The 12,646-nt window shown below is 44.3% G+C and overlaps 1 protein-coding gene across 1 annotated transcript; it reads right to left on the bottom strand.

Moving 5' to 3' along the window:
• Positions 1 to 3,862: 3,862 nt before the first annotated feature.
• Positions 3,863 to 9,208, bottom strand: LOC102778104 (uncharacterized). The gene is made up of 5 exons (XM_087851259.1): positions 9,098 to 9,208; positions 8,078 to 8,324; positions 7,756 to 7,836; positions 6,541 to 6,621; positions 3,863 to 6,460 (listed from the first exon to the last, which is right to left on the bottom strand). Exons 2-5 carry the CDS (start codon positions 8,319 to 8,321, stop codon positions 5,541 to 5,543), a joined length of 1,326 nt encoding a protein of 441 aa, XP_087707385.1. The 5' UTR covers positions 8,322 to 8,324; positions 9,098 to 9,208; the 3' UTR covers positions 3,863 to 5,540.
• Between the last annotated feature and the right edge of the window lie 3,438 nt (positions 9,209 to 12,646).

The raw sequence follows: 12,646 nt of genomic DNA, 5'->3' as shown, positions 1-12,646 counted from the left end.
AGATCAAGGTAGCACGGAGGGAGGCTACTATCGGAGTTGCAGAAAGGCGCGATGAGGAAGGTCCCTAAGAAGTACAGGAAGCTGTCCATACCTGAGGCCTTGGAAACTGCCAAGCAATGACTCACAGCCTTGGCCAGCCGCTTGAGGAGGTACACCAGAGAGATAGAATAAACAGAACCAGCCAAGGTGTACTCTCAGTGGCAGGGGAACAATAAGAGAACAGCACCACCAAGGCTGGAGACGGAGCAATACTGGAAGAGCATATGGGAGAAGGACGCAACCCATAACGGCAATGCTCAGTGGCTAGTGGGCAGACCACAGCGACCTCCCCGAACAGGGTCCAGTAACCATCACAGTGGCAGATATCCAAGAAAGGGTCTCTAGTATGAAGAGTTGGACAGCACGAGGCCCTGACATGGTCCACGAGCGCCTGGCAGCACAAATGAACCAGCTGCTAGTTAACGAGAGACACCCGGAATGGCTAACCGAAGGCCGGACAGTCCTGATCCTCAAGGACCCCCAGAAGGGACTGGTCCCCTCCAACTACCGACCAATAACCTGCCTCACCACCACGTGGAAGCTCCTGTCAGGCATCATAGCGGCTAAAATGAACAGGCACATGGGTCAATACCTGAGCGGGGCACAGAAAGGGATGGGCAAGAATACCAGAGGCACAAAACACCAGCTACTGGCAGACCAAGCAGTCAGCCGAGACTGCAGGACCAGGCTGACCAACCTGTGCCTGGATTGATTACAAGAAGGCCTATGACTCCATGCCCCACAGCTGGATACTGGAATGGAACTATATAAGATCAACAGGACCCTGAGAGTCTTCATCAGGAACTCAATGGGGATGTGGCGTACAACACTAGAGGCCAACTCCAAGCCCATAGCACAAGTCACCATCAAGTGCGGGATCTACCAAGGAGATGCTCTGTCCCCACTGCTGTTCTGCATAGGCCTGAACCCCCTCAGTGAGATCATTAACAAGACTGGCTACGGATACCGACTACGGAACGGAGCAGTTGTCAGCCACCTCCTGTACATGGATGACATCAAGCTGTATGCCAAGAGTGAACGAGACATCGATTCACTGATCCACACCACCAGGATATCGGGATGTCATTCGTGCTGGAGAAGTGTATTCGGATGGTAACAAAGAGAGGGAAGGTAGTCAGAACTGAGGGGATTGAACTACCAGAAGGCAACATTGCAGACATAGAGGACAGTTACAAGTACCTGGGGATCCCGCAGGCGAATGGGAACCATGAAGAGGCCACTAGGAAAGCTGCAACCACCAAGTACCTGCAGAGGGTCAGGCAAGTCCTGAGGAGTCAGCTGAACAGTAAGAACAAGATCCGGGCCATCAACACGTACGCCCTGCCCGTGATCAGGTACCCTGCTGGGGTAATAGGCTGGCCAAAGGAGGAGATAGAAGCCACTGACATCAAGACGAGAAAGCTCCTGACCATGCATGGAGGGTTTCATATAAACATTTAAGATGATAAATTTAAACCTCAACAGGAAGTAATTAGAATCAGAATCAGAATACTTTATTGATCCCTGGGGGAAATTATTTTTTTGTTACAGTGCTCCATTATAAACAAACATTAACAAGACAGACAATACACTAACTAAGAATAGTACAATATATACATATATATATATATATACAAAGTCACTCATTAATAAATAGCTGGAAAAGAAACGTGTAGCTGTAGCAGTAACCAGTGTGTTAGGTGGATGAGTTGTACAGGGAGCCACAGGCAGGAAAGATTTCCTGTGTCGTTCAGTGGTGCATTATGGGTAATCTCAGTCTCTCTGAACGAGCTCCTGTGACTGACCAGCATGTCATGGAGTGGGTGGGAGGTGTTATCCAACATTGTCTTTATCTTGGACAGCATCCACCTCTCCGACACCACCTTGAGGGAGTCCAGCTCCGTCCCCACAACATTACTGGCCTCACGGATCAGTTTATTGAGTCTGTTGGCATCTGCGACCCTCAGCCTGCTCCCCCAGCATGCAACAGCATAGAGGATCGCACTGACCACAACAGACTCGTAGAAAGTCCTGAGCATTTTCTGGCAGATGTTGAAGGACCACAGTTGCCTCAAAAAATAGAGACGACTCTGGCCCTTCCTGTAAAGTGCTGTTGTGTTTGTAGCCCAGTCCAGTTTATTGTCCATGTGAACTCCAAGGTATTTATAGTCCTCATCAATGCCAACACTGACCCCCTGGATTGAAACAGGGGTCAAGTGTTTCCTGGACTTCCTGAAGTCCACGATCAATTCCTTGGTCTTTGCCACGTTGAGCTGCAGATGATTCTGCTCACACCACGTGACAAAGGAGTCGACCACAGCCCGGTAGTCTGTCTCATCATCCCTGCTGATGCATCCAACCACTGCAGAGTCATCAGGAAACCTCTGAAGATGGAGGTCTCTGTGCAGTGGCTGAAGTCTGTGGTGTAGAGGGTGAAGAGGAAGGGGGGGAGGACGGTCCCCTGTGGTGCCCCTGTGTTGCTGAGTACCTTGTCAGACACACACTGTGGGAGACGTACATATTGTGGTCTTCCTGTCAGGTAATCAACAATCCAGGACACCAGAAAAGCATCCACCTGCATCGCCGTTAACTTATCACCCAGGAGGGTCGGCCTGATGGTGTTGAAAGCACTAGAAAAGTCAAAAAACATGACCCTCACAGTCGGATGGGTGTAAACACGAGTGAGCAGGTAGATGATGGCGTCCTCAGTTCCATTTAATCAGTAATTAATTACTGGTTACTTTTTTCACCAACACGAAAGGGCTGTTTTTTGTTTCATTTTTTTTATTTGTTGCTCATAAGCAGAGAGGTCTCGCTGTGCTGTCCTTAGACAGTAAACATGAAACTATTGAGGAACAAACGCCACGTATATCTTGTTTATCATGACTCTGGTTTTACGTGGCCGATCAACACAGTTTATAAACTGGTATATATCACCTTGTTGCTTTGTCTCTGTTTTGCTGTTTTCTGTTATTCTATTGTTTTAACTTATTTTCTGTACAGCACTTTGTTCCTGTGCTGGGTATTTTAAAGTGCTCTATAAATAAAATTGGATTGGATTGGATTTGTCTTGAAGTGGTCATGTGATTGTCTTACCACGACTGCTTTATTCTTCCTCAGTCAAACAGCAGCACTCATGCGATTGATTTGCCCCCTGAGCTCCATGTGTTGTGCTAAAAAGTGATGTCAGCCAGAAAGTGATTGCCGCTGCAGCGCCCAGATTACTTACAGTCACTTCTGTGCAACTGATATAATCTGCGGTAACCTGAAGACAGCTTCAACCGTCTGTTTGTTGAAAAATAGTAACGCGACCGCATTTTCTTGTTAGTAACAGTAACGGGGTTGTAATGATAGAAATAGTAATTAGTTAGATTACTCATTACTAAAAAAAAGCAACGCCGTTAGTAACGCCGTTATTCCCATCACTGATTGTCACTGTGTCAGAGTCGCATCATCACAGGAACATAATCTGTTGAAAATTAAACACTGCTGTGCAGCCAACAATGCAAACCCTGGCAGTCGAGGATGTTGAACAGAAATGAATGAAACCTGAACCAACGTGTTGTTGGTGGCAACTTTCTCACTGAGACAGGCAGCCAGCTGAAGCATCACACATGCTTAACATGTGCTCAGCCTTCAGACAGTTTCTTTGTGAATGTGAATTAATTTTAGTCGAGGTTTACTTTGTAGAGACACAACAGACAGCTCGGACTCGTCTGGAGTCCAGCTCTAAAGCTGACGTTGTTCTTGTTGAACGTGCAGTTAGTTTTCATTCAGACATGAAATGACAGATTCCTTTCTTTCTTATTTTAATAGAGGATTTTTAAATTTAACAACACACAAGTATTCATACAGAGGACAATCACAAACCAAAACCCACAACATCTCTAATATTTGATTTTTATTTCAGCGTGAACTAGAATCACCCCACCTGCTAATGATTGATTTTCTAATGTGGACCACAAGAATGAAGCTCTTGAAACTGTTTTGTTTGAATAGAGAGAATAGAGAACAGCAAAACGCTACAGCTGCAGTGACCGTCAGCATGCTGCGTGTGTTTCAGGCACTTCCTGTAGGCGGGGTTGGGACTCATTGGCTGCTACATATACTGGATGATATGGCAATGACCCTGTTGCCACTAGGTGGCGCTGTGACTGTAACTGAATACTGGCAGGTAGCTGTGCTCAGGCTGGGACTCGCATGCAATGGGGTCAACTGAACAATTTATTAATCACAGCAACTTAAAATTTCATATCTAAATATCAAAATTTGCCACAGTTCCCGTGACACACCTCCATCACAGCATGAAGAGGTCGGCACATCAGACTCTTCAAAGTCTGCTGAAAACTGATCTGTTACAACTCAAGCAGGAGTTTGTTAAAATCACGATGGACAGAACTATGCAGAGAAACATTTACATTTTAATTAACTTCCTGTTAAATAAAAGTTCAATTAAGAAAACTTTATTAGCAAAGATGCCAAAATGGCTGATTTCCTGTTGGGTTTGGATGCGGGAGGCTTTTTTACATGTATGTTCTGAAATTAATGTATTTATGAAATAAACTGTGTTTTATATATTGAGCTCCCAGTTTATTTATTCTTAGCTTTGTGAGGAACCTGATGACACCAACACCTGGACCTAATAACACACAGCGATACAAGCTTTTCTTTTAAAAGACTCAACACCAGTTAGTTAGTTAGCACTGATCAATAAACTCTAAGAGAGAAACTGTGTGATGTTATCTGAAGACATGAGCTCCCAAATCCCCTTAGCTTTCACTTTAACTTCTTCAAGTTTTAAGTAAATCATCCTGCAATGCAAGTGTTCCAATATTAAAATACAAGTTTTTTTCTCTGGGAATTTTAAGATCCAGAGCTGTGACTGAGCTGTGCGTCTCACAGACATGTTTGTATGTGAAGATGCTTCAGAGCTGATGTTTCTGATGCATGACCTGTTGGAAAACAGAGAACAGCTCTGGCTGAGTCATCAGGGCGCGACAGAGATTCGTGTTGTCTCGGTTTCATTGTCTGGAGCAGAGCGGAGCTGTTTTGGGAGAACCCGCCCAGTTGGGTCGGTGTCAGGGGATCATCAGGTAACTCGTTGCCTGTAAATCTCAGAGTTTGGAGCTCACACCCGTTTACAGACAAAGACAGAGAGATAAGAGGGGAGATAAATATTCCAGCGCTACTGAAGCCATGGAGGAAACGAGGACACGCCAACAATACAGGATGTTATTACAGCAGAGGCTCGGCGAGAAACCACCCCATCAGATACCATCTGTAATTTCTAGAAATACAAAGAAAACAGAAAAGCTCCAAAATTAATGAGACCACAACACCAGAAGTCACCCTATTGGTCTAAAACATAAGGTTTCTAAAGGATGGTTCACAAAGTGCAAAAACCTGACGTTTGATGTTCAAGCACATCGTCTGTGGTTACACTATGTTTGTGTCGGTCTGATTGGTGGGAAATATTTTTGTGTAACATGAGTGTAACTTGATCAGGGTTGGGGGGTGCTGGACTCAGCCGTGCCGTCCCAGGTGTATCCCTCATCGGGAACCTTCTTGGGGGTCATGGGGGTTCTGAGTAAAGCCAATTCACATGAATCTGGGTGCAGCAAGAAGCCAGAGAAAACACTGCTGGCCTCATTGTTGACATACATGCCGTTGGTTACCATATCCTTCACCTGAATCCACACCCAATCTCCCCTCAGCAGGTGAAGGACCACTGACTGTGAGGTGGTCGCTAACTGGTTGGCCTCTGTGGTTTTAACAACTGGCATGAAGTTACGAAAGAGGCCGATTTTCAGGACTTTGTCAAAGACGCTGACGTGATAGCTGAAGACATAGGTGCCATCGATGGGGGCGATGTAGATGCCGGTGCTGGGGTTGTAATTCTCCTGGATGTTGTAATAAACATAGGAGAAAACCACGGGGGTGTTAGGTCGGGGAAAGCTGGTCGTCAGGCCTGCAGCAAAGGTCGACTGGATGGCGGGCATGCAGGGACCTGGAGGACCCATCATCCCTATGTGCCCCATGTCTCCCGTTATCCCCTGGGGCCCTCTTTGGCCCACGGTGCCCATTGGTCCCACATCACCTTTGCCTCCTGTATCTCCTTTTTCGCCTTTATGTCCATTGGCTCCATCTATACATCTGCACTCCCCCTGTGGCCCCAGCTCTCCTTTCTCACCCACAGAGCCAGGAACACCAGGGGGCCCAAACTCTCCCATCTCACCCATGGCACCTTTGGGACCCGGCATCCCCGGGCTGCCAGGCAGACCTCTGGATCCTGCTGGGCCTATCAAACCAGTTGGTCCCTGAGTTCCAGGGATGGACTTGCAATTATCAGGACAGACACCATCATCTCCTCTAGGACCCGGATCCCCCTGAAGACCCACAAAACCTTGCTCCCCTTTTTCACCTGCAGACCAACAGAAACAGGATAAGGAGGTGTTCTGAGGCTCGATGGGTGAAGCACCCGATGACTGCCTCATCACTCACCTTTGAAGCCCGGCAGTCCTCTGAGTCCTGCAGGCCCCTCAGGTCCCCGGTCGCCCTTATCCCCATCATCGCCTTTTTGTCCTGAACACAAAACAGATAAAGTCAGGCGACTCACACCATGGTAAACATTTAGTTATAGCAAAACAGAAAATCACAAGTAGAGTCCAAGCAGTTAAGGCCACTAAACTACAGCAGCCCCTAGTGGTGAAATGAAGTATTTTTCAGAGAAGTTCATAAAGAGAAGACAGTCAATGATGCAGAAACAGGAGCAGCTTCAAACCTTTTATAATTTCCACTGCTTGTAACAGGAACCGATCATCTATCATACAATAATTAAACTTCAGCCTCTCACAGCAGCTTTCGGGGCGACTAACACAGTCAGCATGTAGGAATATTTAAGAGCTAAACCAGGAATTTGCGTTTCTTTTTGCTCTCGTGGTAAATGCTATAAAAACAAAGAGATTGAAATTTGAAGTGGTGTTTTTGATTGGCTGTAGGCATTTTGGGAAAAACTGTTCAAATAAAATAAAGTAAATAATAATAATAATAATGGCTGTTCACGCGATACAACGTAATAGATAAACAATTAAATGACAGAAGAGTTCCTGATTTTTCATGATCTACTAGAGAAATTATTATTTATATAATAACAGGACAGTGTGGAGAATGAGTCAGAACTCTTTCTGTAACATTTATTTATTATAATTTAAGCCCAAACAGTCATGCTAACAGTCATTTACTACGGCCACGTCTTTGTCCTGTAGAAAAACGGACACGTACAGTTTAAATTAAACGTATTGTTCCTATATTAAGAAAATTAACATAAATTACAGATTAAATGTGGAGTTAAACAAAGGAAAGCTTCTCTTCTCGGGAGCACAGAAACATAATTTAACATAATTTAACATAATTTAACATAATTTCGTGAGGGATTAATAAAGTATTCTGAAATCGTCCTGTTTGTGGCTCACAGTGTAAAGTAGTTTGACATTCCTTCACATAAAATGTTTTTTTAAATCCCATTTAGATTTCCAATCATAGGAATGAGATGCTTGGCCAGGTACAAAGATTGCTTTGGTGAAAAGAATCAGAGCCCAATCAGTGAGCCACATCTTGCAAAATTAGTTTTTTTCTACCTGACAGAGACACTTAAAGAAGGAAAAATGGGAATATTGGGAATACTGAGCCTGCTTCACAGCATTCCCCAACAGTAACCTTTGGCTCCTTGTCTGCCCACGAAACCTGGAGGACCTCTGAACCCAGACATGCCTCTTTTCCCAGCACTACCAGGAATACCTGACGGGGACAGCAACAGACTGATTAACCGACAGAGCAACAATAGCTGCAGTTCCTTCACTGTCCAGCAGAGGCAGCGGTAAATCAGCCCCATGTTAATTTAAGCATGTGTGAAGACTGATACACAATCTGTAAGCTTCTCATATTCGTCATGTTTTTCTTTATTTATGGTCTGATGGAAATAAAATAATGTAAAAATGTTCTGTGTGGTCTGTAATGTCATGATATAGATGCAGGTTACCTGGCAGCCCTTCGTCTCCGCGGTTTCCTTTGGGCCCTCTGGAGTTCTGGCACAGAGTGCAGACACAAAACCAGGGGATCTGATGCTCGGGGACGCCGGACTGAAGGAGCATCTGGCAATAAGCATCCGGGTCACTGACAGCTGCTGGGTCAAAGGTGAGGACAGGGGACTGGGACCCATGTGTTAACATGACAACAGGAAGGAACATCACCGCCAGCAGGGCATGAAGAAGAAAGGTCACCATGGTCTGCAGAGAAAAAGGAGATGCTGCTGATGTCAGTTTGTGCAAGGCTCTGAAGCTGTGTTTCCTGGAAGGACGTGAACATTTCATCGGGGAGTTAAAGGACGGTCAGCCAGCGACGGAGGTCAGGAGCTCCCATGAACTCTGCTTAACTCACCGATGAGGGCTTGTACATTTGCCACGAAAATAAAGAATACATCTTCCTTTTTATCTAAAAAACAGTGCCCTGGAGTCCTCGGGTCACTTTTAAAGTAAGATTTTATCTTCTGTTCAAAGAGGGTTTTACTCAGTGCGATCTGCCTAAAATCTGTCCGTGTTATCAAATTATATTATGTTTATATTTAAGTATAGTAAACTGTTTTCGTGTTAAATATTATTTACTTAAGTCTGGTTTTGTGTCATTAATTCATTTAAAATGTTACAAACATGCTTTGGTGTCCTGTGTTTGAAAATGCATTTTATACAAATTAATAAAAATATTCGTTTTTTCCTGTTTAAAGGTTTTAAAGAAACTCACCTTGTCGTGTTTCTCGCCTTCTGCCTTTTCTCTGAGTTCACCTCTCACAGCAGCTAATAAAACACCTGGACCACGCCCACCTGGTGCCCCACCCACATGTGTGTGTGTGTTAGTCTGCATTTCATGTTTTTGACTGTACTGAAAATGTGACCTCTTTGCAGCCTCACAGGTGTCAGATGACAGGGCAAACCGACACACACACACACACACACACACACACACACACACGCACACACACACACACACACAGACACACACTTACAGTTTGCAACTGTTTGTGTTCAGCAGAATGATGTCAGACCCTCATCTCCTCTTCCTCTTCCTCTTCCTCCTCATCTCAGTGGTGCACAACGGTCTCCGTGTGCGGTTACAAGTACAGTTTTTGCAGGTTGTTACTGAAACGTCAAACCAACAACACGAAGGAGAAATATCATTTAAATAAAAAACAATATGAGAACAAAATCAGAATAAGTCAGTTAAAAAGAAAGCTGCTCAGGTGAGTGGCCCTGATAGGCCCAGGTGTAACTATAATCGCTCTCTGATGTACGAGAAGGCTGACTGAAGGTCGTCATCGGATCCCGCACAGACAAACGCTCCATAGGTGGGACCTCATTAAAGCCGCACCCTGGGAATCAGGATGTGGGTCAACTATACAGCAGAGCGGGTGATACACCCACGACTGATGGCTCAGTTTCAGGACTAGACTCCCCAAAACTCCCAGCTTCACATGCAAGGACAAAGGAAAAAAGGCTACATGGGTGGAAATCGATCCCTCCCGATTGCAAAGGCCTCTGTCTGTTCTTCCTGCTGTTTTACTGGCACAGGCCTTATAATATAATACTGTCAATCATTATAATATGACCTCAGAAAAAGGAGAAGTTTTAGGGCCTGAGTGAACTTCCTCTTTTATGGGCAACAAGACGTTTTATACGAAGGAGATAACAACATCCAAGATCTATACGTTACAAACCTCCTTGATGCCATAAAAGGCACATTATACAATACAGAAACATGACTGTTAGAAGTTTTAGTTTTCAGGTATCAGAGGTATAATCAGCTAGAGCAACTTTAGGAACTGCTGCCATGAAGTGTGGAGCAATGACTGAAACCCTGAAGGAGGCAGGGTGCCCAAGAAGCAGAATTCGAACAGAAAGAAGAAGAACTGAAGACGGCGCCGTCCACAGAGAAGCTCCTCCCCCACCAAACACTAGATGGCGGATAAACGTGCAGACCATCGTGTTCGGTCCATAACCAGTTCAGATCTGTACGACGTCCAAACTGCATCCAAATTTTAGATGTCCAACCGTGACACAACATGAAGTTCAACGTTTTGGACAGCTTTGACTGGATATGTGGACGTTTCTGCAGGAAATTTACATGATTAATGCATTTTTATTTTAAAAATCCACGTTGTTGTTGTAAATACAGATTATTTATAAACAAACTTGACACGTGTGTTTTTGTTATTATCTTACATTTTCGTGTTTTTCTTTAACTGGTTTACTTATTTCAATTAATCAACGTATTTGTTTTTTAATTAGGATAAAACTGTCATTTATTAAATTGTGTTATTAAACTGCCCCCAACTGCCTTCCTCTTCCCACTCCATCAACCCCCCCAGGCATGCAGGACCTTGGAGTACAGCTATGTCACTGAGGTGCAGGAGAGGCCACCTGTTTTAAATTAGAACAGCACGCAGCCAGACCACATATGAACAGGCAGAGAGAGGTATGGGGTCTTCATAACTCCATTCTCTGTTCGCCATCGGGGGCAGGGGGCTGGATCCGGGATGCTGGCTTCCTTGCTGCTGCAGGACCGGGGGTGGTCTGCTTGTCTCCACCACAGGGAAAAGGGCAACATCTCCTGGGTTTGGGGGCAGATTGCCCCTTTGAGGGTGATGGTGCCTGGACCATGGCTATGTATGTACGGGGAGTGTGAGTGTGTACAGTGGTCATTTCTGTTTCTCTCCACGTTGAGTGAGTGCTGAGTGTTTGTGTCTGTGTGCATGAGGGAATGCACGTTTGTGTCTGTGTGCACCTGATTGTCTGTGTTTATATGTTAGGTTGGGTCTTAGACTCCACCTCTCTGTGAACATCTCAGGCCCTACAAAGTATGGAAGCTGATCTCCCCCCATCACACTCCCTGCCAGTGGCTGATGCCCTCAGGCGTCGGTGCATTGGTGGTTTTTGGTGTCCAGTGCTGGGCCCTCAGGTATGTAACAGCTCATTCCTGCTGGCTGCTGGCAGAGCCTGCGGGCATTTCACCCAGCCGCCCTGCCCCCCTGTGGCTTCTGCACCGTGGCTGCTGGGTGACCCCTCAAACATATCATGCATTGTCAGTCTTGTGTGCTGCTCAGTACGATTCAGTATTTATTATTTGCTGTTACCTATGCTTATGCTAGTTGTTGCTGTAGTTTCGCTGCTTTGCTGTTTTCTTTTTGCTTGTGTTTTTTTCTCAGCAGGTGGTGAATAAGATTTTCAGTGTCTTTTCTCTTTATCCCTCTTCTCCTCTAGTTTATTCTTTCTGATTGTAATAACTTAAAATAAAAATAAATAATAAAGAGTGAATCAACTATGACAATCAAGTGGACGACTATAGGAAAAGGTCCACTGGGGAAAGTAAATCTGTTGGGCATTTTTCTCAGCCTTCAGACAACAGTTTTGATTGCTACAGTGCTGGACAGGGCAGGCGTAATGAAAAGAAAAAAATGTTAAACGCACCATCGCCAAACAGAAAGCGGAAAAAAGTTTGGATCCAAAAAAGAAAATCTTTAAAATTAATCAGAATATTACATTTTAATAGCCTTAACCTCAGAAAATAACCCCACTCCACTCTTTCTTCCACCTGTCAGTGAAAAGCTGCACTTTCAATAAAGTTACTGCATTAATGCTCGCTGCAGCATCAGCTGACGCACCGTGACCACAGCCAGAAGAAAGGAAGCGATGATGGTGTGGCCTGGCTGTCATTGCGGACATGAAAGCATTGTGCAGTAAGCTGCTGTCACACCGAATTACTCAGTGACCAGCAGAAACCACGGTCTCCATGGCTACAAGAAGAGCCACTCTGATTCCACATGAATAAAACGTCTGATATATGAACACAAACACTGCCTGCTGGGTCAGCTTTAGGTTTTTCTGGCTAACACTTCTCTGACACTAACATGAAGCATGTTACAGGAGGCTAACGTGGCACTGGGTGCCGTCTTGGTTCGAGAGTTGACTTTTAGTTATTTCCACAAAAGATTGATTGATTGATTGAATCTTTATTTTGAACATGTTAAAAAAGTACAACAACATAGAATTAAAAGAGACAAATAAACAAAGCAAAACAAAAAAGAAAACGAGCAACCACAACTACAAATATCTGTCATGTTCAAAAAGGAGCAGGAAGAAGCATGAGCTTATTTAATCCCACCCCTTTTCCACTATCTAGTAATTTATAGACTCCAGAAATACCTCCTTGCAATCACATTATATGTAATGTGTATTTTTATTTTTTTTTATTTTTTATAATTCTTCTTCTTTTTTTTTCTTTTTTTTTTAATATATATACATATATGTTTCTATCTATCCATACATTCGTATTTACACATACGCACATATACACATTTTCAATAACCCCATTAACACCTCAAAGGATACACAACCTACAAATATATATATATACCCATACCAACATACCCGTGCACCCGCACACACATGAAAATATTAGACAAGAACACCCTATCAAATCTCTACCTCTTCCCTGTACCCTGTAAAAACCATTTCCTTAAACCGCTTTTTAAACTGTGTCATGCTTGGACATTGCTTTA

The sequence above is a fragment of the Neolamprologus brichardi genome, chromosome 14 (assembly GCF_056152115.1).
Source record: "Neolamprologus brichardi isolate AB-2024 chromosome 14, ASM5615211v1, whole genome shotgun sequence".
Classification (NCBI taxonomy): Eukaryota; Metazoa; Chordata; class Actinopteri; order Cichliformes; family Cichlidae; genus Neolamprologus; species Neolamprologus brichardi.
The sequence above is the reverse complement of the archived record's forward strand: the minus strand, read 5'-3'. Positions and strand labels throughout refer to the sequence as shown.

Excerpts from the sequence above, each read along its gene's own strand:
- LOC102778104 (XM_087851259.1), bottom strand. The coding sequence starts at position 8,321 with ATGGTGACCTTTCTTCTTCATGCCCTGCTGGCGGTGATGTTCCTTCCT. Across the intron at positions 6,622-7,755 it reads GGGCAGACAAGGAGCCAAAG|GACAAAAAGGCGATGATGGG; the intron begins GTTACTGTTGGG and ends TTTTGTGTTCAG. Across the intron at positions 6,461-6,540 it reads AGGACTGCCGGGCTTCAAAG|GTGAAAAAGGGGAGCAAGGT; the intron begins GTGAGTGATGAG and ends GTTGGTCTGCAG.